Here is a 25,682-nt window from a genome sequence, read left to right as displayed (position 1 = left end):
CTGGTCTATATATTTACATATACTACACTGAGCTGTTCTTCTGGAAGGTGATTTTCTTTTTGCTGTTGTTTTCCAGTGGCCAAAGGTAAAAATGCTAGAAGTTGATAAGCATAAGAATGAAAAGGAATTTTTAGCCCTCTTAAATTTGTAGAGTATTGCTTCTCTCACAGCATACACCCAAACTGAGAATAATGTACAAAGTACATTTTAGGTAGAAATTAAGCCAGACCACTACCTACAAACCAGACCTTGAGCAAGTCCTGGTACAGAGCAGAAGTTATTTTGGATAAAGATTGATGTTGCCCATGATTATGATTACAACTGTCTAAAATAATGGCCACAGTTTCAGTGTAATGGTAAAAACAGAAAGATAGAGAAGGGAGAGGGAAGGCTATTGGATTTAGTGCCTCCCAAGTGAGTTTTTAATCATTAAATCTTTAGGAGTTTGGATCATTCCTCAGTTACTGGCTTATCCCAGCAAGGGCTTCACAGACAGAATTCAGGGTCTCTCTTGGTTTTGGTAGCAGGCTAGCCTGTGCTGGGATGGTACCCATCAAAACAAAGAAAGAGGCCGTCTTTGTTGAAGTGGGTGTAATTTTTGCCTGCCTGAACTTCACTAAGCCCTTCCTGAACTTGCTGCTTTATGCAACCTGCAGTTTCCCTCTGAGAAGCCTCTGGGGAAAGGTGGGCATTATAAGCCCAAATGGAAATGAAAACTGGCTCTTCATCCTGACACCATCGCCCTGTGGGTACTGTTCAGTGCCTGGGGCAGAGGATGTATCCCACCTGTCTCAGAAATGAGACCACTTCCATGTGGTGCCACTGCCTCCTTTCCCCTGGCATGGACTAAATCCCTTTAGACCTAGCCTGAGCAAGGGAGAAAGTGTTCAGTAAGTGAATCTAAGGCAAACTATGGATTTGACCTCTTGCTGTGTGGCAGCATAGGGTCTTAGAGGCCCTGAGCCAGCCCCTGCCTAGTACCGGTCCTCAGCTGCCTGTGTTGTCCTGTTTTTGTAGGGTTGTCTTGCCTTCAGATTGGGATCAGGAAAGATGAGTAGCAAAATGCTGTCAGTTTGTTTTCCAAGCAATTAAAATAAATGAGAGGAAAACAGTGTTTCAGAAATCAGGGTCCCCCCTTCCAATCTGGGGTTTACCCCATGTGAAAAGGTGAAAAGCAGCATGATTTGTTATATTCTGCAGCAACATGTTGATGACTCACTTTTCTGTGGTGAAGCGGGGCTGGCACTGTGAAACTTTGGGTAGCTCCTATGCCAGGTTTCTGGCTTGCATTTGCTCATACACATACATACGTATATAATAAATGCATATACACATACGTGTGTTTGTATGTAGCATATACAGAGATATAAAAATATATTCATTTATATGGTGATGTACATATATACCTGTGTATATATCTATGTGTACATATACATAAATATACGTATACATAAACATACATATACATGTACATAAATACGTAAATATACATATACATAAATGTACATATATACTTGTGTATATATCTATGTGTATATATACATAAATATGTATATATGCATTCACACATGCACACATCTATATAGATGCTATTTTGGAGACAGCACACCTAATAACTTCTGTTTCACTTGCATGTTGTCTCCTTAACATCCTTACAGGCTCACAGCCCTTTGGCTCCAAACACAGGCACACAAGTCCCCTCTCCAGCCCTTGAGCCTCACGCACTCTCTAAGTATGCATTGCCCCACCACCACCATCAGCCCGGTGGATGTGGGACAGTGTACGGTAGACCTCTTTATCAGTCTGTTCCCTGGCTTTTGGAGGCCCAGTCAGGCTTATGTTCCACAGTTACAGCAAAGAAACAGAGGCCAAGACTTTTGTAAACTCTCTAGCTTGGAAGCCCCTTCTTGGCAGTTTGCTGGTTTAGCAAACAGTTTACTGCAAACTTAATTGCAACGGTATGTGCCCTACAGCCTCTGGATACAGATAAATTCCATTTTATTAGGGGTAGCAGAGAATGTGCCTTCATTAGATTAAAATGAAACAGTGCCTGATTACAGGAGACAGTACACTAGTAAATATGGCTTAAATACCTCCTGGGCACTGAAACCTTGAGTAGTCCCTGAATATCACAAAGTGTGAATCTCAAAGTATTTCTTTTAAAGATGTCTTTTCTTGGACTGATTCTTCTCTATCAAGAAGCCAACCCATCCAGCCGGCTGACTGATTGAGAGCTTGGCAGTAGAGAGCACATACACATGAAAGTGAAAAAAAGTGGTGAAGAAGAGAGTTGAGAGAGAAAGGGAGACAGGGAAAATGTGTCAGAGCACTTTGGGAAATCCTCACAGCAAGGCATTCAAATCAGCTTTTGAATATAAAATGTCATAAATTTTAATATGCACAGCATGAGATATAAAAGGCGATGGCTGCTTTAAAACAAGATGTATAACCAACCCCTCCACTCTCATGGATCTTCCAATATGGAAAAGAGATGAGAGAAAGCTGGTCAGGGCTTTAGGTAGGAAATAAATGTGTCTATTTCACCAAAGTCACAGTATATTAGATGTAGAGAGATCATGGGCTCTTGTGCCATTGATGCCAGCTGCAGGCTTGTCTGAGTATGCAGTGGCTATGTACAGGGAGGACTCATGAATTGTGGAGTTTCTGTTCTGGCCTGCACACCCTTTTGGAGCAGTCAGGATTCATCTAGCTGGTATTTCAGTCATCCCACACCAGAAAAAGTGAAAGAGGGTGAAGAACATTTCCCAGATGATAGCTTATTTTTCCTCCTGAACAAGTTCTCTGCCAGATTGTATGATAAAATACACAGGAAAGAAACAAGGCTAATCATGATGCAAACTTTCCCTGTACTTTTCTTAAACCACTTACATCCTGGTTGTCCCAGTAAAACATTTCCTACAAAAGGCTGGGGTTCACCCCATCCCCATGGGTCCTTCCAGCCAGGAAGAGAAAAACACCTCCATCCCCTGCAGATGTGCGCCAAGGTGAGTGCCTGGGCCAGCTGAGTTCTGCCCCATGGGCTTCTGATGGATGGGCAGAAAGGTGCCATTAAACCTACACCAGGAAAGCACAGAGCTTCCAAGTACATGTTCTGAGGTCCTTGGCTATACCTGCCGCTCTCTGTGCATTTGGCTGGGGGTAAGGAGGTTCAGTGTGAGGAAAGTCAGGGTTCAGCTCAGTCCCTGGGGCAGAGAGGGGTCAGCACTCTGCTGGCAAAGGCAAAACACAGTCCAAGGTCTTTACCACCTTTTCTCCTTGTGTCACGCAATACCTTTCTTCCACACAGCAAATGACGCAGGGGAGTCTGCATGTAGCCTCCTACATCCCCTAAGTGTTTTGCAGTGAATGAGGCATGTAACCTTAAAAGAAGCTTATGCAACCTTGAAATCCAAGGCTGTATCACAGGGCAGATGAATAATCAAGGCATTTTAAAGTTGTCTGTGCAATCTCAGTCCCAGTGTGTCTGAATCCTGACTGCTTATTTGTCATCATTAATAGTGACTTCTAAGGCAGCAAGGAAACCTATGCCCTGTAATGGAAATTGTCACTTCACACACTGTCCTGCACTGTGCAACTCTTGCTGCCCAACCTGCCTGGCAGGAGCTTGCAAGGTCCTGGCTGATTGCTTATCCCAGGCTTGGGCTGGAGCCACCTCCCCAGGCAGAAGCTGCTTTCGTAGGAGCTGTTGCAGCGCTGCCCCATGTGTCTGTCACTCTGATGTCCTCTAACACCACAAATCCCCCCATGACGCTAACTAAACCTTCCCTCATACATGCTTTTTTAGGCAGCCCTTTGAGGCTGCCCCTCACTTACAGCCAAGGAAATAGAATCATAGAATCATAGAAATAAAACTTGTCTGTATCTACTAACCTACCAGAATAGAACTTTTCCTAGAGATTTAGACAGTCAGAAAGAATATTGTATTTAGGAGGAAATGTAGCATTTTATGGCAAATAGCTCTGCATCAGATGCAAAACATTTTTTGGGAAAACAGCTGATAGACTTTTAAAACCAAAGCTGTGATAAAATAAACAGGATAGCGAGGAAAGGACTTCACTTGGTGGTGAAGCGTGATGAAATGTCATCTTAGGAAGACACAGATATTTGCTTTGATATCAATGAAAACAGGCAATGGGTCATCTGTCTATAAAGAGCATGTGATTAAAAATGTCTGTTATTCACATCTCGGTCAAAATATATTTAAATCTAGGCTGTAAAATCCTAGTTTGCTAAAAATTCAGAAGTATTTTTCCATCTGCTCTGTAATAATTCAGCTATCTGGTTGCTATAAAGAATTTGGTTGTCTGCCATTTGGGCAGGGAGTCATTTTTTAAAATGCATTTAAGTCTCAGGGTATCTGAAAGCCATACAATTAGCAAGCTAATTAAATCAAGCTAGAGTTCCCTGTCAAAAAAAAAATGTAATCTTTGACTTGCTCTGGGGAAGAGGTTTTGTTGGAGAGGGGTTCACTTCAGCTGAGTGCACAGCATACAAAGGCACATCACAGAAAACATCGCCTCGGTGTACAAATACTATAGTGCAAATAAACAGCATCAGGCCAGATACCACTGGTGCTACAGCTCGTGAGTGTCGGCTCCAGAAATTTAAGCCATCAGGTATAAAAGGATGCCTTTTCACTCGCCATCAATCACCAAGAGCTAACATCATCCCAGTTTCACTGCCAAAGGAGGGATGCTGTCGCCTCCCCACTAAGTCCCTAAAGATGGGGAGGAGGCGTGTGTGGTACCCAGCTAGGGGAAAAGCTTCCCTTTGGCAGAAAAATGGGAAACAGTAATAAAGTTGCTAGCTATGTCTAATGCTCAATGTTGCTGCAACATTTTAGGCAATTTAAGTCTCCCTTTTCGCTTCTCCTGCTTACAAATCCGTGGTGATTGGTGAAAAGTTTTTTCACAGGTGGATGGGTGCATTTGGGGTGGAACAGAACATACTCCCCAGTATTTCTTCTATTTTTATTTTTTTTGGTCAGAAAAAATCAAATCAAATGTAAATGCAGGAGTAAGAAATGGGGTCTGCAAGACAAGCAGGGGCAGAAGGGATGGGTCTGCTAAAACCCTGCATACAAGGTCATTGTGGTGTTTGGCAAATCATTTAATCATCTCAGGGACTCAATTTCACCACATCTCCAAAGTATTATTATCCCAGACTTGGATGGTTTTGATCTAAAGAGCCTACAAGTGACCCAGCTTTCCTGAGAATAATATAAATTATTACTTGTAATAAATAAAGTACAAAAAATATAATAAATAATAAACTTGTAAAAGCAAATACCTCAAGTAAAATAATTCAGATGTTTCTGTCCCAGAGTTATAACCTAATACCAAAGTGAAAAATAATAAGTATTTTCATATCTCACATTTAGCACTAGAATATTTGCCTCAGTCTTAGCTTGGACATGCAGCTCTATTATGGGCTACAGCTATAAAACTGTGGTAATCTCAAGAGGGACGCCTGAGCCTGCTGACAGGTTGGGCCTGCTTGGCCACTGCTGTTTTATCATTCGTGTTACCAAAGTTAAGGCTTTTCAGAAGAAATGGGAAACTGCAGCTGGGTCTATTTCTTAGCTATGCGAGATCTGTTTTCAGCACACACTGAAACACACTTCAGAATGTGCCCCCATAGAAGACAGGGGTTGTCTGATGAAGAAGGAAAGCATGGAGAGATGCAGCAGAATGCAAAAGATGAGGAGAAAGCATTAAGGGCTGAGGTACTGATGTGTGCTGCAGTAGGTGTTGCACAGGGGGATGCAGGATGGAAATCATGGAAATGGGATGCAGAGGGGTTGCTTGGAAAAGTGAAAGGGAGGATGGAGAATAGAACTTGGAGGATGGGAGGAAAAAGAAAGTTTGGCAGGAGGTGAAAAGGAGGGAAGGGCAAGAATTAGGGTACACTGCTCTAGATAAGCCCAAACCTAAGGAGGTGAGACATTTGGTCCCTGTGCCCAGAGCTTCGCCATGAACAAGGAGAGACCCAGGGAAGAGCTGGACAACAAGCAGAGCCGAGACCTTCTCCAGAGAAGGCTGAGGCAGGCCCTGTGTATGCATCACTCATGTTACTAGCTTCTCTGTTTTGACATCAAGAACTTAAACTGCTATTATTTTCTAACAGTCTGCAATTTGCCCTCCTTGTGTAACAGACAGCATACCCTCCACTCGGGGTCACATTGAGAGATGGGCATGATTTTCCCCCAGAATGAGGAGACAAATAATCAAAACTGCCTTTCCCTCAGTAAGTGAAATCTCCCTACTTTCTAAAATGTCCATTTTTTTTCTGGCATTACCTTTATTTCCCCTTTTATTCCCACTCTCACATATTCCTTTCCTTTTTCCTTTCATGTTGTTTCATTTCTAATCACTGTTAGTGACAGAGAAGGAAAAAAGTGATAAATCAGAAACACTCTGCAGAAGGTGCGCAGCCATCTCACACAACACTGGGGAACAGGTTATTTTCAAATAACACAAATTAAAATAACCATACACTTTACAGAAATAGATTCCCTTTACTTTTTACCAGCTGAGGAAGAAGAGAAACCAGTTTTTACATTTTTTTTGCACTGCTCTTTCCAGCGCTTATACAACTTTCCCTCTGTGCCTGCATTTCACCTGAAACTCGAACAGAAAATGTGTTAACACCAGCAGGAGGTGGAGAAGGAGTGTGAAAATCATGTACTTACCTTGTACCCCGGCTTCCTCCCTCTCTTCTTTGGGATCTTCACGACCGGCAAAGCAGCGGCCGGTGCGGAATAGAGGTTGTGAACAGCCACTTTGAGGGGTGCTGGCTGGAGTGGGGGCCGCCCTCGCTTTCTCCCCGCCATTCGGGGGGACTGCATCTCCTCTGGGGCCAGGCTGGCAGGCAGGCACGGCAGGTGGCTCATCTGTCCTGGGGCTGCCCAGCAACCAGAAGAGAGAAGACAAAAAAAGGAAGAAAAGGAGGGTTTTACCAACTCTTCACTTTAGGTTTTTCATATGAAGGTAGTTTTCTCATGCTGTCATTTTCCACGTTAATCATTGATCATAAAGCAGCAAGAAGTACACCTGAGTCGGTTGTTGTCCACAGCTGGCTCAGTTTCTCCAAATCAGGACAAACACCTTGTCATGCCTGTTTGCCTCTGCTGACTGCTAATACAGTACAGGCATGTGGCTCAGGTCTCTATTGCAGATGTTTAATAGGTGAATCCCACAACAGACACCTTAACCCTGTATCCTGCAGATAAGCATGATGAAGGCATTGCACCCATGAGCTTGCACCCATCAGTCAGTTCCTCCTTTCAGAGCAGGTTTTAAGTAGATGACCTCCTGAGGTTCCTGTCAACCTGATTTTTTCCCGAATTCTGTGGTTCCGCAAATCCTTCCTCACCTCAGAAGTGCTACTGATACCAAAACAGACTTCCATCCATTTGATACGCAGCAGTCCTGAGTAGGGTGGCTGAACTGGACCACGAGGCTGCCGGCACAAGTTAGCCATGTTAGAGAAGAATTACCAAACGCTTACTCCCTGCAATTTTATAACAGCTGTTACCACGCATGTTAGTAGTGAGCTTTTGGATGTACTCCATCAAAAGCTGTTATTTCACCACAACTCTATGCAGCTGATGAAGTTGCGCAGGGATAATGGAGTGGAATCTGGTCCATTTTCCTCTGACCAGATTTTAATAAAGAAAACAAATATGCAACCATACACGGAGTACCAAGGGAATATACAGCATTCTTCACAGCTTCTAGCAAGGGTCACGTGCTAACAAAGGTCAATTAATAAAAAACCAACCTGCAGAAATACATTTTCAAATGTTGGTTCATCCAGGCATCTGTCTTCCTGCACGTGGGCAGAATAACAGCCCCAGTCCTGCCTGCATACATTGTTAGACATAAGGGTCTAAGCAATCCTCATGCTTTTATGATTAGCCTTGCAATGGCTGACATTTTCAATTTCATGCTCCCTCAGGCCAGTGATAATGGAAGACTCTCTGTTTTTACAGAACAGACTTATAGCCCTCTCAGCTTCAGAGAAAAGCTTCAAGATGTGGTCAAAGAGCATCCTCTAAGCTTAAAAAAACATTAACCAAGTAGAGGTTTGTTTATTACTGCAAACAACCTCCATTTTTTTACAAAGTCGACAAACTATAAAATCTACAAATTTCTCTTCAAATCTCACAATTTCAGAATCCAGAGTGATCGGACTGATCAGAGCTGACATTGCTGGGAATGAAATTGGCATTGCTCACCCACATAGTGGGAAGGGTAACACTTAATAGATGCCTCTGTGACAAGTGTCTGTAGCTGGGGGCTTCTCTGCTTCAAAGGCAAACATGTTTTGCCTAGGTAAAACTTTATAAGCATGACTAACAAGCGCCTCACTTCTCTGGTCTTACCCATAGCCCAACATCAGCTGCCTAAAACTCTCATGCAAACACTGAATGTCTAACATCAGACCAGAGCAAACCTGCGGTGCCTAATCTACTCTATTGTCCACGGCCACCATAATTGCACTCTCCAGACATGTTCAGCCAGCTCAGGAACCACCTGAGGGCTCTGATTTTTATCAAATAAAAATCTCATGTGACTGAGGGCGTACTTTCAGGGTTAAAATCATCAGGCTTGACACAGCAGGAGTCAAATGGAAAGGCTCTGTCTATCCTAATCATCATCGCTTTCCTTCTGTCTTCAGCAGTGTGCATTTTCCTCCCCATAGTGCTTTCTGAGGGACACCCTGCACGTCTCTTCCACCTCCCAAAACAAAACATCCCCAGGACATTATATTACAGGCTGGCTGCAGGCAGGGAGTTCAGTAGGGAAGGGAAACGCAAGGATTACACTGGAATTGGCACAAAACCCCACTATGACAGCCCACTGCTTCAGGCTTCGCATTTTGGTCTGCTTTAAACAAAGCCTGGCAACACAAACTTTTGCAGAGGAGCTGGGCAGAGGCCAAGGAAGACAATCCCAGCACAGGTTTGCTCCCTGCTTGGGGAAGAGCAGTGGTGGGATCACTGATGGCCATGAGACTGTGAGACAGAGGATATGAACCTGCACTGAACACCACACTGCATTGCTTTTATTGTGTTGATGGCAAACGTAGCTGGTGGCACCTCAGAAACTCTGAGAGTTAACAGCTCCCGAATCAAAAGAGCTGCTGATCTAGAGCACTTCTTCAACTGAAGTGTTGCTTTCTTTTGCAACTGGTGAAGTTTTAAACACGTGGTGGTCAGAAACAAACTAAATATTAACAAACACATTTTTTTGTCCTCACTCTCTGGTCCCTACACTTGTGCTTTAGGCAAAACCTCTTAAAACTACTTGCCACATTTGCTGACACACAAGATTCAACCAGACTGTGCACAAAATGATTTCAGTGTAATGTACTTGAATTGATTCAGCAAAGACAAGAAGTCAACTGAAGTAGACAAGCTGTTGTTATTATACTTAATTACAAGCCCAACCGTGACTTGATATCTTGTATGCTAAGGGAAATGGAGAAAGGGAGAGCATCTTTGGTGGCTGTGTTATGCTGCTGCAGACCCTGAAAGACAAGTGTGCTCCCCAGCACCGACGGAAGGCAGCAAACAAGCAAAAATTGCCTCTGTCTAATGGTGGAGAGTGACAGCACAACCTCCTCTTACAGACAGGAGAAAGCTCATGGCAGGCTGGAAAAACACTCAGACAAATTACAGGTTGGCCGGAGAGGCCAGAGGAACACCAGGGCTTGTCTGACTGGCCCCCAAGGACATCAGGGTGTCACCTGGAAACGACTTGTCGTTTGCCAAGGTGAGCAGCTCCAGAGAGCAGCCTTCACCCCATGAGTGAGGCGAAACCCCGCTTCCAGGAGCCTCAGTTCTGAGTGGCGAGAGACACAGAGAGAGCCCCAAGCCCTCATCAGGCCTTGCCCAGGAGCCGACAGCTCTGCTGAGGAGAGCAGGGACTCACAGGGGGCGGTGCCAGGAGGGATGGCAGCAGATTTGGTGGCCTCCTATGATGGGGCTACAGAAGTGATGGACAGGGACAGAGCAGTTGACGTCATCTACCTGGACTTGTGCAAAGCCTTCGACACTGTCACACACGACATCCTTGTCTCTAAATTGGAGAGACATCAATTTGATGGGTGGACCACTCGATGGATAAAGAGCTGGCTGGATGGCCGCACACACAGAGTTGTGGTCAATGGCTCGATGTCCGGCTGGAGACCAGTAACAAGTGGTGTCCCTCAGGGATCGGTGTTGGGACTGGTCTTGTTCAGCATCTTTGTTGGTGACATGGACAGTGGGATTGAGTGCACCCTCAGCAAGTTTGCCAATGACACCAAGCTGTGTGGTTCGGTTGATACGCCGGAGGGAAGGGATGCCATCCAGAGGGACCTTGACACTCTTGTGAGGTGGGCCAATGCCAACCTTATGGAGTTTAACCATGCCAAGTGCAAGGTCCTACACCTGGGTCGGAGCAATCCCAGGCATGGCTACAGGTTGGGCAGAGAAGAGATTCAGAGCAGCCCTGTGGAGAAGGACTTGGGGGTGTTGGTCAATGAGAAATTGAACATAAGCCGTCTTCAGCGTGTGCTTGCAGCCCAGAAAGCCAACCGTATCCTGGGCTGCATCAAGAGGAGCATGACCAGCAGGTCGAAGGAGGTGATCCTGCCCCTCTACTCTGCTCTCGGGAGACCTCACTTGGAGTATTGTGTGCAGTTCTGATGTCTTCAGCATAAGAAGGACATGAAACTGTTGGAACAAGTCGAGAGGAGGGCCACGAGGATGATCAGGGGACTGGAGCACCTCCCGTATGAAGAGAGGCTGAGAAAGTTGGTGCTGTTCAGCCTGGAGAAGAGAAGGCTGCATGAAGAAAGATATAAGGCAGAAGTTATTTACTGTGAAGGTGGTGAGGCACTGGAATGGGTTGCCCAAGGATGTTGTGAATGCTCCAACCCTGGCAGTGTTCAAGGCCAGGTTGGACAGAGTCTTGGGTGACATGGTTTAGTGTGTGTTGTCCCTATCCATGGCAGGGGAGTTGGAACTTGATGATCTTAAGATCCTTTCCAACCCTAACTATTCTATGATTCTATGATTCTGTGACTTTCTTGGGGCAGCTCTGAACGCTGCCACAGTCTGGGCTTGACCCACAGCTCAGCAGCTGGAAAGTTTAGTGACTTCAAGGAAAGTTAAGAGAATGTGATGCAACTTAAGGGCAAATTCAAGGAAGCAAATTACAGGCTACTGACAAAGTCACTGCCTCAGTTCAGGAAATCACAGTAGTACAGATAGCCCGAGAGAGTATTTTGGGAGGGAAATCAGCATACGTTCGCCTCGTCCTTGTACTTTTCCTCAGGCATAAGCTTTGGACGACTGAGGATGGTGGAGCTTCAGTCTGACCTGGATCTACCACGTTCCTGTTCTTAGTTTAAAAATAACAGCAGGAAACTGCGTTACATTTATGGACTTTCATCACTTAATGCAGGTCTAGGCACAGGGTAACCTTTCCTTACTTATCTCTCCAACACTGTAATCTGGGCATTTAATTTCCAACCCTGCCTTCCACATTGCCCCATCAAATCCCAAAGAGGAGACAGCAGGGAAACACCTCCCCATCCTGACACCCGGGTCAGCACTGCAGGAAGAGTGAAGTCTTGCCCCCTCTGGGCAGCAGAGGTTCTGCTGTGACTTCAGAGGATCCTGAGGAGCACCCTGTGCACAGCAGTCTGCCCTAGGGAATGCCAGGGTGGGGAGAAAAACATGCCCTAAAACAGTGCTGGTGACCTATAGGATGTTTCTAACAGCCTGTGCTTTGCTCTGTGCTTGCCCTTCATCATGTTTCGGTTATATGCTGTATGATTAGCAACACAGCTTACCGTGCTGGTAATTATAGCTGATAGCATAGGGAGCTACAGTACATTTCCTCCTAAGCTGAGTATTTTTGATGGACTGCAAAGATCCATTCTTAATAAAAATAAATGCCTGCAATAAATGCAGCTTTTAACGTGCGCTCCAGTAACTGCAAGGGCTGAAGGTAAAAATATCACATTAAATTTTATATCAGTAATTCCAGAGGACGATCATTTAAACATACTTTACACCAGGTCTCATGAAAACCTGCGCCTGGACTGGCACAGGGGTGGCACATAAGGAAGGAACAAGCTATTCATGACTTGAGCCAAAGGAAGGCGCAAAAGTGCAGTCAAGTAGGAAATGTGCCCATCTCACAGCAGGTAGAGTACTTTGCTCCCAGTACAGCCACCGGTCCCAGCTGCAGAAGGACTCTGATTCAGGAGTCACTGCCAGCACTTGCAGCTCTGTATCCAACTCTTGATTCCTGCTGAGCTTCATGTTTACCAGATCTACATACCCAACAGCCTATATGAAAAGATACAAACTCCTTGTAGTCTTGTCTGTCTTTCCTTCGGGTGTTGTTCAGGAAAGCACGCTCTGAAGGGTGTCATGGTATATAACCCTAGACAGCAGCTAAGTACCATGCAGCTGCCTGCCCACTCTCTACTCCAGCTGATAAAGAGGTACTGGCAGCTTATGAAGAGAAACCAGGGCACGGGGGAATATGCATTATTAAATGGGAGGAAGGGGATACTTTTCAGCCAGTAGCAGGACTATTTTCCCCTCCTTCTCTGTGCACAGCAGGGCAGCCCTTTGGCAGTGACCGTTCGGAGATGATGGCCTGCAGAGGAGGTGAGCAATATGAGAAGCATTGCCTGATCTGGAAGCAAATTTTTATACCTGTGTGCTCCTCTTCAGTAGTAATCAGGGACATGAGGCATTACACATCTCTTCATCATGAATACTAAAGCAGCACCACATAGTACATGAAAGGTAAGTGTTTAGTGAAGCGGACAGTAGGAATTTTTGCTAATAAAAGCATTGAACCAATATTCTCTGCATGTCTGCATGTGATTGCCTAATGACATTGCATGGAGAGCACCCATCTCACCATTGCCCAAAGAAAGGTCAGGATAATTTTCAGCTGTGGCATGAAGTGATTTGCAAAGGTCTTCTCTTTCATTGCCTATTGCCTTGGGGATTGAAGTGAGAACCAGCTGTTTCTTTGAGAACTCTCTTGCCCATTTTGACCCCAGGAATAGAATTTCTACATAAACCCCTTGAGACTGCCCAGCCAATAGGATCTGAGTAGAAAGGTCCATATTCCAAAACCAATCATTAAAGAAACAAACAACACAAATATCTGTGCTAGCCGTGGGAACCACAGTGGGATTCACCGCACCTAATTTCAAACCTCAGCTTGTCCATCACCTCAGTATAGGCCCTCCAGTGATTTTAGATGTGACCTTTCCGTGTCACATCTGCCAAAATGTCTTGGGTACCTCAGGTCATCTCAGGTGGCACTGAATTATTTTAGGCAACAACTCTTAGCTATAGGGAACAATTCAATCATGGATTAAGACACCTAAATGCTTACATTCAAACCCTGACACAGAGGTGTCTCAGTATGTGCTAGATATCTGACCTCCCATGGTTTCAGCGAATATGGCTGAAGGTGTGCAGTCATTCAGCTGGCCAGATATAGATGTGGTTTGTGGTGCGCACAGTGGCTCTAGGGTTCACTAACTAAGCGCAATCTGTTGATTTTAGGAGCTTTGTCACTTCCTTATAGACACCTATGTTCGGGTGTCTTAATCCAGAACTAATCCCATTTCTAAAAACTGGGTTTGATTTGCCTGATTTATATCCACCATTAGGGTGAGGTTAATCATATCCTATATATATATTTCTTCTGTTTACTAAATAAGCCCAGGAAAACAAGCTCATTTCTAGATATCTACAAAGCCTGGGTGAATCCTACCCTTGGTCACTCATGTCCACCTGCAAATAGCCAGTTCTCACAAGCAGTTTAGAAAGGGATAGAGAAAATGCAAACATCATTTCTTCTGCTTGGAGCCACTCCCAAGGAGATTGATCCTTAGGTATTCAGGAAAGGTATTTGTGAGTTTTCCTTACATGGAGCAGTGCTATAGTGGAGCAGATACAAGAAGGACTCAATGTGGTTTTGTTCTGGGCAGTAAAAACATGTATAATATATACATATATAATGAATGAGCTCTGATATTCTGTTAAAGCTGGTAGCCATCTATCAGTATCTCCCTGAAGCTCAGCAGAGATACAGCTCTCCTTGTTAGAACTGAAAGTAGCAGCAGCATCGAAAAGCACATATACCAGCATCCGTCACTGTGTAGACTCTGCCTACCTTGCCCTGGAGCCATTGTGTCAGCCAGACAGACTAAGAGAGCGAGGGCAAAATAGGAAAGTTTTCCTTCAGTGCCACCATTTTGTGCCTGAGTGATGTACACGCAGTGCATTTTTTAGTCTACTTTCCTGCAGAGCATGAGTTCATGTATGCGCAAGCTTGTGCTCTCCTTCACTCCTCATTTGACTTTCTGACTTGCTGACTTGTTTCAAACAGACCTGCTGGGGCACAAAAGCAAGGGGTGCAAAGTTTTGCAGGCATTGTGGAAATGCGTAAAAGAGAGAGATGTGAGACCCCGGTTGTGCTCCCCTAGTTTTGGCCACCTGTCTTATCAAACAGTGAGAGCACAGGACAGAATATAAAAGCTTCAATGCTGGGAAAAATTCTTATCACACCTGACACCCTCTCAGACACCAGAATCAAGCCATTACAGGGCACAAATCTATAGAAAACTCGGTGTTCTCTGCTCAGGAAGCTACCTGGGACTGTTCTTTTAATAACTTAGCATTTGAGTTTATCCCCTGGTTCATGGGTACTGAAGGAGGTGCAGCAGCCACTCTGGCCATGGTGGGCTCACTGCTGCTTGGCTATTTGCATCTCGGGAAATAGCACGTTTCTCTTTGCAGCTAGTTTCAGCTCTTTTTACCTGCTTGTCTCCAGCTGCAAGATGTGCTGGTTACACTGCAGTAGCAATTGCATGGCACTTTATCGAACAACTTGCCAGAGGATCCCAATCAAGCTGAGTTCAAACAAGAAAACATATTTTTACTCTAGCAAATGTGTCCCAGTGCACCAGAAATCCAGCAATGTTTCCACCACGGGTGTTTCGCTGGCTGCTTCAGGCTCATGAGTGGCAGAGCCCCTTCAGAAGGGGTCCTGCAGCAGGTGTGCTCTTCAGCTGCTGAGAGCAGGTCCTGCAGAGCTGCAAATAGTATTTTTCATGGCTGCCTTGGGGTGTGAAAGGACTGGGCACCATCAAGTGTCCAGTGCTGAACTGTGCCCTCTTCTCCCATCTCACCTAGGTGCCTTAATGAAGGAGCAGGGAGCTGTTAGGAAATAGCACAGGATTCTTCAAAATCCAGACCAGTAAGTATTGATGGTGTCTGATCCTTTCCTTGTTACTGAGAGCAAAAGAAAGGAAAAATGGTTCCCAGTGTCATCCTACAGCTCGATCTTTTTTCCTGAAGTTAAATTCAGCAGCAGTGACAGTGCTGTCCTTGAGGAGGTGTTCTTTTGAAGGATAGCACCCTGGTGACAGCAGGTAGAGAACTAGCTACATGGCCCCTCTCACTCAGGTTTGCTTAATGAGCCAGAAGAACTTGAAAACCCTGGTGAGAATGAGACCCCCAGGAGCAACGGAGGCCAGCCTCGCCTCCTGATCTTACCTTTCTTCATTTGGCCTGACGTTTTTGTTGCAGACGAGTAGCCTGTGGTGGAGAATTGAGAAAATGAAACTTTACAGAGAGCGAATGAGCACAGGCAGAGCACCAAAGGGAAGATGTGAAAAATGGATGCAATGAGGCCATGTGAGAGGCAAGGGTCGTTCTGCTGAGGTGGTTGAGCCAAATGTGCACAAAAAAAGGGATGAAACAAAGGCAGTTCCTTATTTCCCTCTCTCTCTTATATAAAGCCAGTAGCACTGCTTCTGGTATTGCAAAGAAACTAGTAGAAAAATGGTGCCTGGACTCAGTCCCCCACCTCGAAGAGCTGCAGGAGAGGATGGAGTTCCTCTTGCGGGTCTTTGCCTCAGACTGTGGTTTATTTGCAAGACAAGATCACAGCAAAACAGCTTGAGTCCCTCCCCTCACTACCCTGAGACCTCCTGCCTCAGCATCTGGGTCTGCAGAGGTGCCATTTCAGTGTGCTAAAAAAAGCCTCTTAAAAACCCCTGTCCTGAAATCCTGAGGGTGGTAAAATGTAACAGTCTGCTGGTGGAGCAGTCCAGGAATTGCACTAAACTCCCTCTGCGAGCTTGGAGAGGCAGGATGGAGAGCTGAGGCCACAGGCTGAGCATTTTCAGTTTTCTGTTTATTTCACAAGTAGCTACACCTGCAGAATTGCAATCTGTGTTTGCCAAGCTTTGCCATCAGCCTACCTCCCCTTCATCTCTTCGTGCCCCACATCTCATCTAAGAGTCCTCCTGTCAGCAAAGTTTCCAAAGGAGGTAGGTCCTCTCCCTCATTGCTTCTGCAAGCCAATACTCTCCTGCTCAGGAGGCTGATGAGATCCTGCATCCCATAACAGCATCCGCCTGGGTGTAAGGGATGTGTAGTGGAGGGCTGCTACCTTTCCAGACTGAAGTTAGCTGAAGATATGTCCTCACTTCACCATGGCTTTGCCTCTGGGACCAAGCAACTTTTCCAGTGACCAGGACATTGTTCTTTGATAGGACAAGGGCGAATGATAGGACAAGGGGAAATGGCTTTAAGATGAAAAAGGGTAGATTTAGATTAGATATTAGGAAGAAATTCCTCAGTGTGAGGGTGGTGAGGCACTAGAACAGGTTGTCCAGAGAAGCAGTGGCTGCCCTATCCCTGGGCAGTGTTCAAGGCCAGGCTGGACAAGGCTTGGAGTAACCTGGTCTAGTGGAAGGTGTCCCTGCTCATGGCAGGGGGTTGGAAATATACAAGCTGTAAGGTCCCTTCCAACCCAAATCATTCTATGATTCTATGACTGTAATGTAGAGCACATAACTCTTTTCTTCTTGAACTGTCAGACGTGATTTCCAGCACCAAGATCCTCCAGCTTCAGTTTCTTCAGCTCAAACTCTGATTGCTGGAGATGCAAAGATGCCCAAGATATGTTATTAATTAATTAGATGACACTGGAACAAATCTTTCCTTAAATACATGAATGTTTATAGCTCTGATAGGCTTCAACCTATAAAACTGAGGCTGTGACTCTGAACCAGCAATTGAAATTAAATTGGACTTTGTATTGTAGCAGGTCCTGTTTCACATATTCAGCCAAGCAATTGCTAGTTGAGATGCCCACGTTTCTGATCACACACTTTGCCAGAGTAATTTACAGGTTGCTTTCCAGAAGTTTCCTTCTGCCATTAGCTTTGTTACCAGGGAACTTGCACAGTTAACAAGCTAACCTTCCTTGAACTACAGGCACACAAAGCAATCTTATTTATCTACAGCCTTCAGACCAGCAAAGAAAGCACCAACTTCCCTTTTGAATGCGGTTACTTACTTTCTTTTCTTCTGTGTCTCACGCAGAAGGCAGATATTTTCATCACCCATAAGCCACAGATCCTTTCTGCTCTCTGTTAAATTTTCAGGGGCAAAGATTTGGAATAAATGAATGTGAAATGAGAAACATTTATATTATGGCAATTTGAGTTCTCCAGCTGAGTCTGTAAATTGCCTGATACTCATATTTTTTTCCCTCTTGCTCGTCTGGCAATAGCCTGGGCTCTTCTTTTATAGTTGCTTGCCTTTCCCTATAGTTTTCTATAGTGTTTACATTTATGGGACACCTTCAACTAGTGTCTGCCATAAATGGATAATCCCCACAAACCTGCTAGCTCACTTCAGAGAAGGATGCCCCATTCCCAGAAATATTCAAAGTCAGGTTGGATGGGGCTCTGAGAAACCTGATCTAGTTGAAGATGTTCCTGCTCATTGCAGGGCGGGTTGGACTACATGACCTGTAAAGGTCCCTTCCAACCCAAATTATTCTATGATTCTAAGGATCCAAATATCTAGACAATTTTCCTGAACTGCTTCCAGTGTTTCTTGAACCAGCTATGCATGGCCCTTCCTGTAGGGAAAAAAAAAGCCAGAGTTTGACATTTATATGTAACAGGAAGAAGAAGCAGGTACCCAATACCCAGGTCAACATATTCAAGTCAGATGGTGGGAAATGGGCAGGGAGAAGAGGCAATAGCCCCACACTTCTCATTTTTCTAGATCCTATGTGCTCTCTCACCACACAGAATCCCTCTAGGGTACATTTGAGACAGGACAAGTTGAGAAGGGATTTTGTACACATTTTTAGGGAGGTGATGAAGGAGACTAAATAGAAATAGACCCTGAAACCATCTAGAATTAGCAGAAAGAGTCACTAGCACAGAAAGCAAGTTGAAAAACTGCCTGTCTTCCCCAGATTCGGTGGACCTCCAGCAGTTTAATAAGAAATAGTAGTGAACTATATAGTAAAAAAGAGAAAATTGTCATGATGAGCAGCTTGAGGTGGTCTGGTTGTTTTCTGCTGGCATTTATTGCCTCCTGTGCTACTCTAGGCATTTCATTATGGCTTACGTACTATCATCCTCAATCACTTTTCCAAATAAGTACATTTCTAACATAGTGACAGCCTGCCCTGAGTACAACCACCATCATTCTCTACCTTTCCTGAGCCCACAATATGGGATAAAGCTTCTGTGCTTCCTTCCTTGCCAAATTATGTCTACTGAATGAAATCATCAGGACTAATGTGCCCTTTTTGGAAAAAGAGGTGGGACATCCCTCTTTCCCATTAAAGTGTGCTCTCCAGGCAGTCTGTGTGCTGAACAAGCAGTCCACTACTTCCCCAGTCCAACACAAATGATACCCTAGCAGTGGGACTCATCAGCCATGTTCAGCCCCCTGCTCCCATGAAGCCCATGCTCTGCCTTCTTTTCTTTCACCACTAATAGCCAGCCACTGACTCCAGGATGATTTCTCTCCAACACCAACACACATGACTGAATTGTGCACACCAGCTGATATGCCTACCACAGATATCTGTCCCAGGAAAAAAATGAACTCCCTAAATCTGAAGAAGTGATATTACAAAAGTCAATAGGGAATTGTAATTTCTTAGACAGAGGGCAGGAATTTCACACATTTCTCACATAAAGTTACCCTTATTCCTTAGCGACCTGCTACACTTTTATATTACATTTTGAGAAATAACACTTATAAAAGATTCATCCTTTCTGGCATAAACTGGAGTAGTTCTTATGTTTCTGTCTTTAGAGATTTCAGGGACCACAGCTTCTGAAGATGCTCAGACCTTTCACTTCCACACACAGGAGACATATTCAGGGCTGCTTGGGAACTAGATAGTCACCCCACTGCCACTGCTTCCCGCTCCAGAAGGAAAACTCTGGTGCCTAAGTGATCTCTGGGTAGGCTGGCAGAGGTTGGTGGTGGTGTTTCATGCCACCACCTGTGACTTTATCCTGAACACCCTTCATTGGGAAAACGAGATCTAGTTACTCGCAAGCTTGCTGTGTGTCTGGATGCTGGATCTGCCTTTGTGGGAGGCTGCAGGTGGCTCTCAAAATGCAGAGCTCTCATATCTGGAATAAAACATGCTGGGAAACTGCAAAGTATCCTGGTGCTAAGAAAGAATTGTGGGAACATCAGGTGGCAAGTTAGCAAGGTGTGACTCACTGTGACTGGGGAGCAAAGCTTTGCTAACGGGCTGCTTACTAAAGCATGCAGCACCCAAGAGTAAAGTTTGCCCCTGTTTGGTTATATCTGTCATTCATTTTCTAAATAAACATATAGCCTTCATTTTTCAGAGCTGTTTTGATCCATCTCCCCCTCCAACAAACCAACATTTCCCATTTTCTTGATGATTTTTACATTGCATTTGGCAACAACCCTGTTTCATCACCTAGAAACTTAATACTCAGAACAAAACTGCTCCAGCTGGCTTGTGCTTCATCCTCTGCGTACCCTGGGCAATAGATTTTGCAAAATTGTACTGATTAAATATCTGCTTTCACTGCTCTTTACAAAACCACACCCCAGCTGAAAGGTCCCATTGAATGGCTTTTCAGTCGGCTTGCGCTTGCAAGTAGCTGTCAGTAGAAGGCACACTTCCAAACCAGCTCCGAGGGCAACTAAACGGAAAGCTTTCAGGCATGCTATAGAAACTAATCACAGAGTTTGCCCCCTGTGTAATTCCAGCACTAACTGGTGAGGCTAACACAGAGCACTAGCAGAAGGCGTAAACAGTGTTGCAGTCCAGCTGAAGCCTCCAAGCAGCGCTTATTAGGGCCAGAGAAGAGCTCATGTTGTGTACTCACCCCTGCATAGGGTGGTTTTTTTCCCTCACAGCACATTGAATTGTTTACTGGTTCTTGAGATGTCACTATTTTCATATTTTCTATGTCTGGATCACAAAATTGGCAAGATATTTCTAGCAGAGAATGGCAATGTCTTCCCTTCCTGGCTACATTTCTTCTAACTAATTGGGACAACAATTTGAGTAGCTAAGACAAGTCGTCACAGCTCTATGGAAGTATACCTGCGGCTGCTGAGGAAGAAATGTCACCATGCAGAGGCTGAGGCTCACAGCAACCTGAGCCTGACAGCAGCCACTCACTGCACCATATTCTGATTTAGCACAGAAGTTTTCATTTTCGGTGGCGGGGGGCTCTGGGAGCCACTCAGTGCCTGAGGACTCTCCCAGGACGTGAATCACTAGAGAAGACACACACAGTCATGACCGGTGGCATCTGCTCTTCCCCTGGGAAAGGAGACCTGAGCACAGCAAGCACTTAGTGAGAAGCAGCCAGGGTGCCTGTGAGCCACGGTCAGGAAGGAGGGGTCTGCTCTGCTCCCCCGTCCCACAAATCTCCCTAACCCAGCGTCCTTCATAAGAACCTCCATGTCCCAGCACCTCTCTCCCTTGCAGAATCATCTCAAAATTGTTCAACAATGGCTTTTAATCCCTTTCTTCTGCCAGTGAGAAGTAGTGACTCTAAGATAAAATATCTGCAGGCCACAGTTCACCTTGCCTACTCCTGCATAGGGGATGGGGACACTGGAAAGAGGTAAGCCTTTTTTTTTTTGGTGTGTGTGACCACATCATTCAGGGATAGGTTAAAAGCTGTTTGGGGCAGAATGGTGTTTGAGACAATTGGTATGTATCTCTTCATGAAACCTCTGTGAAATTGCACAGGAAAGAAAATGGCAGATTGAAATGTTCCTTGTATCTCCCAGAAATCCAAGTCAGTCTCTAAATGCTGGTGGATCAGGTGCCTTTCAGATACCCACAGCAGAACAGGCGATGTGCCATACTGCAAACTCCTCCCTCAGGACCTTAAAGACCAAAATGAGATTTACTGTCTTGCCTTGTAATTCGTATGGGATCCAACACCATCAATGTCATCATTATGCCCCAAATTCTTTGTCTGAAGCAATTTTCTTCACTTGGAGTTTACCTTACTTTTCTCCCAGGCTTTCTTAGCTCTTTTATCATCTCAGAGAGCAGATGATTTTAACTACTTCATTCAGAGAGATCTTCCACGCTTGTAAGGAGCCTGCGAGGGGCTGTGGCACAGAGTCATTCACAGCCCATGATAATTGGAGCCTCCTGAATATCTGGAGGAATTTCAGAGTTTACTTAGTTAATTTCCTTCCACTTCCCTCTAGTTTTGTGTTCCCTTATGGAGCACGCTCTCCTGGCCTTCCCAGCACATCATTTCTCTCCTGATGCTTTAAAACCCCGATATTGACCAGCCTGGCCCGCCCTCTCTAGCAATCACTGGCAACAGGACCTCAGCGACAAACTTTTCACTGTCCCAAAATTAGCATAAGAAATCGGCACATTGACTGCGGTTGTAGGCAAATGTGACCTTTTCAGAGGCTGACTTTATTTATTCATTTATTCTATTTATTTCTCTGTTGTAAAATCCAACAACAAACATCATTAAAAAAAGTAGTACCCTGTCCCCCAGACTTACTAACAACAATCATTAAAATATCTCTGACTAGCAACACTGCTTAATGGAACAGTAATTAAGGTTGCCATTGCAGCCTGGGACACAGGCTGAGCACACGGCAAGACCATCATTTCCAGCTCTAGTTCCTCTGTATTTTCACTTATCTGTTAAAGTGCCAGACATGAGTGCCCCCACTGTTAAGATGTGTACCCACATGCTAGCACTGATTGGTAGGAATAGCTCAGGAGCAAGCACAGCCCTGTTGCCACTGGAGCTATATGTCACGTGTTTCTACAGTCTCACCTGATGTTTGAGAAAACTGGCTCCCGTGGTGTCTAAAGCACACAGGTGAGCACTCATGGCAATTTTCACCTGCTCTGGCAAGCTCTCCCCTTCTTTGGCCCTGGGGACCGTTTCCCTTTGCGCAATCTCCTGCGGGGCTCGCTATCAGCAGCACTTGCCAAGCCGTGCCCCAAGTCCCCAAGAACATTTGAATGGGGCTGGAGCCTCACACCTTTCCCCTACTGACTCCCTGCCTGTTCTGAAGCCTTCACCCAGGCAGGACGATGGGCTCCTGTGTGTGCTCATCACCCCCTCCCATATGTGCCTATGCACGAGACTTCTGTACCCACAAATCTGAAGATTAATGAGTTGGGAGAACTCCCCAGCTTCCAAATTAATTAGAATAAATCAGCCACCAGAAGCTTGTCTCAGTCCTGCTCTCCCCGTTTTGCAGAGGTGGATGTTCCTGTGTGCCTCCCTCCAGACTGCACACCCGACCACTCTGTTTCCTTTTCAGCATGGGGCAGTTCCCTGTCTACCCAAGTAAATAAATACCTGCATCATAGAATAATAGAATCGTTTGGGTTGGAAAAGACCTTTAAGATCATCACCGCTGGCATTAACCTAACACTGCCAAGTCCAGCAGTAAACATCAGCCCTTCCCTGGACAAACCTTCTTGCTCCGTGCAATCTAAGTTGACGAAAAGACAAAAGCTGTGGCAGGAGGTTAATGGTAGCTCACCTGAAAAGATCTTTCTTTTCAGCAAGACAAGTAATTGAGTTTCTTTGCCAGCGCAGAGCTGGTCCCTGTTGTTGACAGAGACTTCCACTGCTAAGTGTGTGAAAATAATGGGTAAGGATAAAAGATCAATCATGATTTTTGCAATATTGCCTCCCAGTTTAATAAACTCATTTAATTAGAAATCAGAGGCAGCAACCACGGCAAGTAAATTTAATATAAGTTCTGAAACACCTGAGATTGCAGGATTTTACCATCTCTAATATTCTTGTTAATAAAAATGTCTCTGAAGTTGAAGGTTTCTCCCAGGAGTCTCCTCCATACTACACAGCTCAAAACCAACCATCCCAGAAGACTGGCATGGGCCACCAGCACATCTTCATGTCTGCTGCAGGGTGCCCTGACGTGCACCTGAGAAGCAAACACACAAACCTGTGTCCGTGAATGTCTCACCCCATCCACGCGTGCATGGGTGACACATGACTACCCAGATGAGCTGCACGGAGCAAACACCCTGGCACCTAAGCTCCTTGCAGCAGCAAAACTGCACTTTTGCTGGTGTGGGTTTTCCCAGATGGCTCTGGGACAATTTTGTTGCTCAGCCCCGAGTCCAGGGTGAGGCATGCTGGGTACCCCACCAGGCTGGTGAGGATGTGAGACTGCCTGATGTAATGCCAGGTAATGAGCCCATCTCCAGAATCAGACAGAGACTGCAGATAGCTGTGACTGTGTGGGAAGCAGGCTGAATTACTGACATAGTGATCAATCCCAATAGCCTAATCACTTGATTTTTTGTTTCGGAGCAAATTTGCTTTAATCTAGTCAGCTCTAAAGAACAGCAGAGCGATGATTTCTGGGGTTTTTTAGCATCATCCAAAAAGTCCATGTTCTGAGAAGGAAAAATATTTGCACAAGCTTACCTTCAGTGGCCTAATACAACTACAGCAATCGCATGAGAAACATAGCACATTAATGTATGTCAGATAAACACAATCAAGGAGAAAGCCACAAGTGATAAATATCTGTGGACTAGCAGACCTGTGAGGTGCCTCCTGAGCAGCAGAGCAGCAGTGCCATGTGTGTCCATGCAAGGGTCAAGATGCCCGTAGAGCTTGCCCTCTTATCGCCAGGTTTTTGTAGTCCACCTGCCTGGCTTCTGTTTCTGCTGGCCAATAGGAGAAAGAAGATGCTCAGCACTGCCCAGGGCTGTGTGGCTGAGTGGGGAGGGCCGGCAAGGAGGACAGTGTGGTCAGAGGGCTGGGAGCATCTTTATCACCTCACTGCTCTCCCACAGCCAAGACAGCTGAGGGGACAGCAACTGATTTGGTGGTCCAGCCCCTGTTCCAGCTCCCACTGGTGAGCCAAGAGAAAGAATTCCCATCCTGGCCTCAGGGCAATGCATGCACCCAAGCTAATGGAGCAGAGGTCCACGAGAAAGGGCAAGTTCAGATTAAAACACATCTCCAAGGAACAGCACAGTTCCACTTCACCATAGCTTGCAGATTTTCTCCTCCATGTCCCACTGAAGCCTGAGGGACTGCAGCCACCTCCAGGTGTGTGCCAGCTCAGGTGTGACACAACACCCTACACGAGCAGCACCCTCCCTTCCCACATTTTAATGAAAACTGATTGTCAGCACCAGAGTGGTATTTTGGTTGCTGAGCATCCTCCTGAATGACTAAACAGCAGTGAGTAATATGTATTTGCATACATTATGATCTATTCCCCCATTGGAAGGTGATTTGTGTAGATAACTTCCATTAATGTTAAAGGGAGTCATTCACATAAATCCTTGGCACATTAATGGCCGACTAGCCTCCTCTCTGTAGTATTTCGTGTTGCTGCATTTAGCGAACACAATATAAACGTGGCCGACTTAATATGCAAATAAATTCAAGTATTTACTGAGCCATAAGAGACAGTTACTAGGCACATCTCATTCATTGTTTGTAGGGAAATAGATGGAAGCTGCCAGATGAAATCAGGAGATAAATGCTATAAACGTTTTTTCGAGGCAGCAGGGGAAAGGGTACTGAGTCTCCACATAAACATAAATAATGATCAGAAACAGTTTCTTGAAGGCATCCTCTCCTCTATTAATTTTTACTCTGTGTGTGCATTTACTACACATCCGCACTGAAGCTCTGTTTGTTGCGCTGCTGTTCCCTGCTGATGACACTGGAGTCCCTTACATCCCTCAGGGACAAAGCAGGGCCATGCACCATCCCTGCTCACTTGCTCCCCAACTTCTCAGCAGCTGCCCAAGCTGCTCCTAGGGAACGTGCTCATGTTGAAAAGATGGGCCACCCACTGCAATGCCCTCTTTTCCTGACACCAAAATGCCAGGCACCTGGCACAAGAAAGGGGATGGAGAGCTTTTGTGCTATTTCTTCTCGTGAGTGTTCTCTTGACAAGCTGCACTGGGCATTGGCAAAACAAGAGCCCTCACCACATCTGCACTTTTCCAAGGCAGAGGGATGGCACCATCTATGGTAAACAGATTTTAAAATGCACCAGGTAGGGTATGACTGCAGTCGTCCTTCAGTTGCCTGTGTACGATTATTAAGACACCATGCCAAATGGACGCATCTTCCACAAGACGTTACTTCTTAGGGGTAATAAATTAGGTAGCACTGGTTCACTTGTTGATTCTTTCAGATGGAAAACAAGGAAGAATTCTCTGTCTCTACTGCACAGTTCAATAGGACAATTCCTATGCATATACATGCTCATGGGAATGTGCAGGTACATATATCAAAAGGCC

At 45.3% G+C, this 25,682-nt stretch overlaps 1 protein-coding gene across 1 annotated transcript in view; it reads right to left on the bottom strand.

Annotated features, from left to right (window-relative positions):
* Positions 1-25,682, bottom strand: part of SCML4 (Scm polycomb group protein like 4) — a gene marked incomplete at both ends in the record, with an annotated part of 68,117 nt that overhangs the window by 36,563 nt on the left and 5,872 nt on the right. Inside the window, one exon of the mRNA XM_080616297.1 lies at positions 6,713-6,924. Coding sequence (XP_080472423.1) covers positions 6,713-6,924 — 212 coding nt within the window. The remainder of the gene's footprint in view (positions 1-6,712; positions 6,925-25,682) is intronic.

Source organism: Psittacula echo (assembly GCF_963264785.1).
Source record: "Psittacula echo genome assembly, chromosome: 4".
NCBI lineage: Eukaryota > Metazoa > Chordata > Aves > Psittaciformes > Psittacidae > Psittacula > Psittacula echo.
This window is presented reverse-complemented; position numbering and strand designations above follow the sequence as displayed.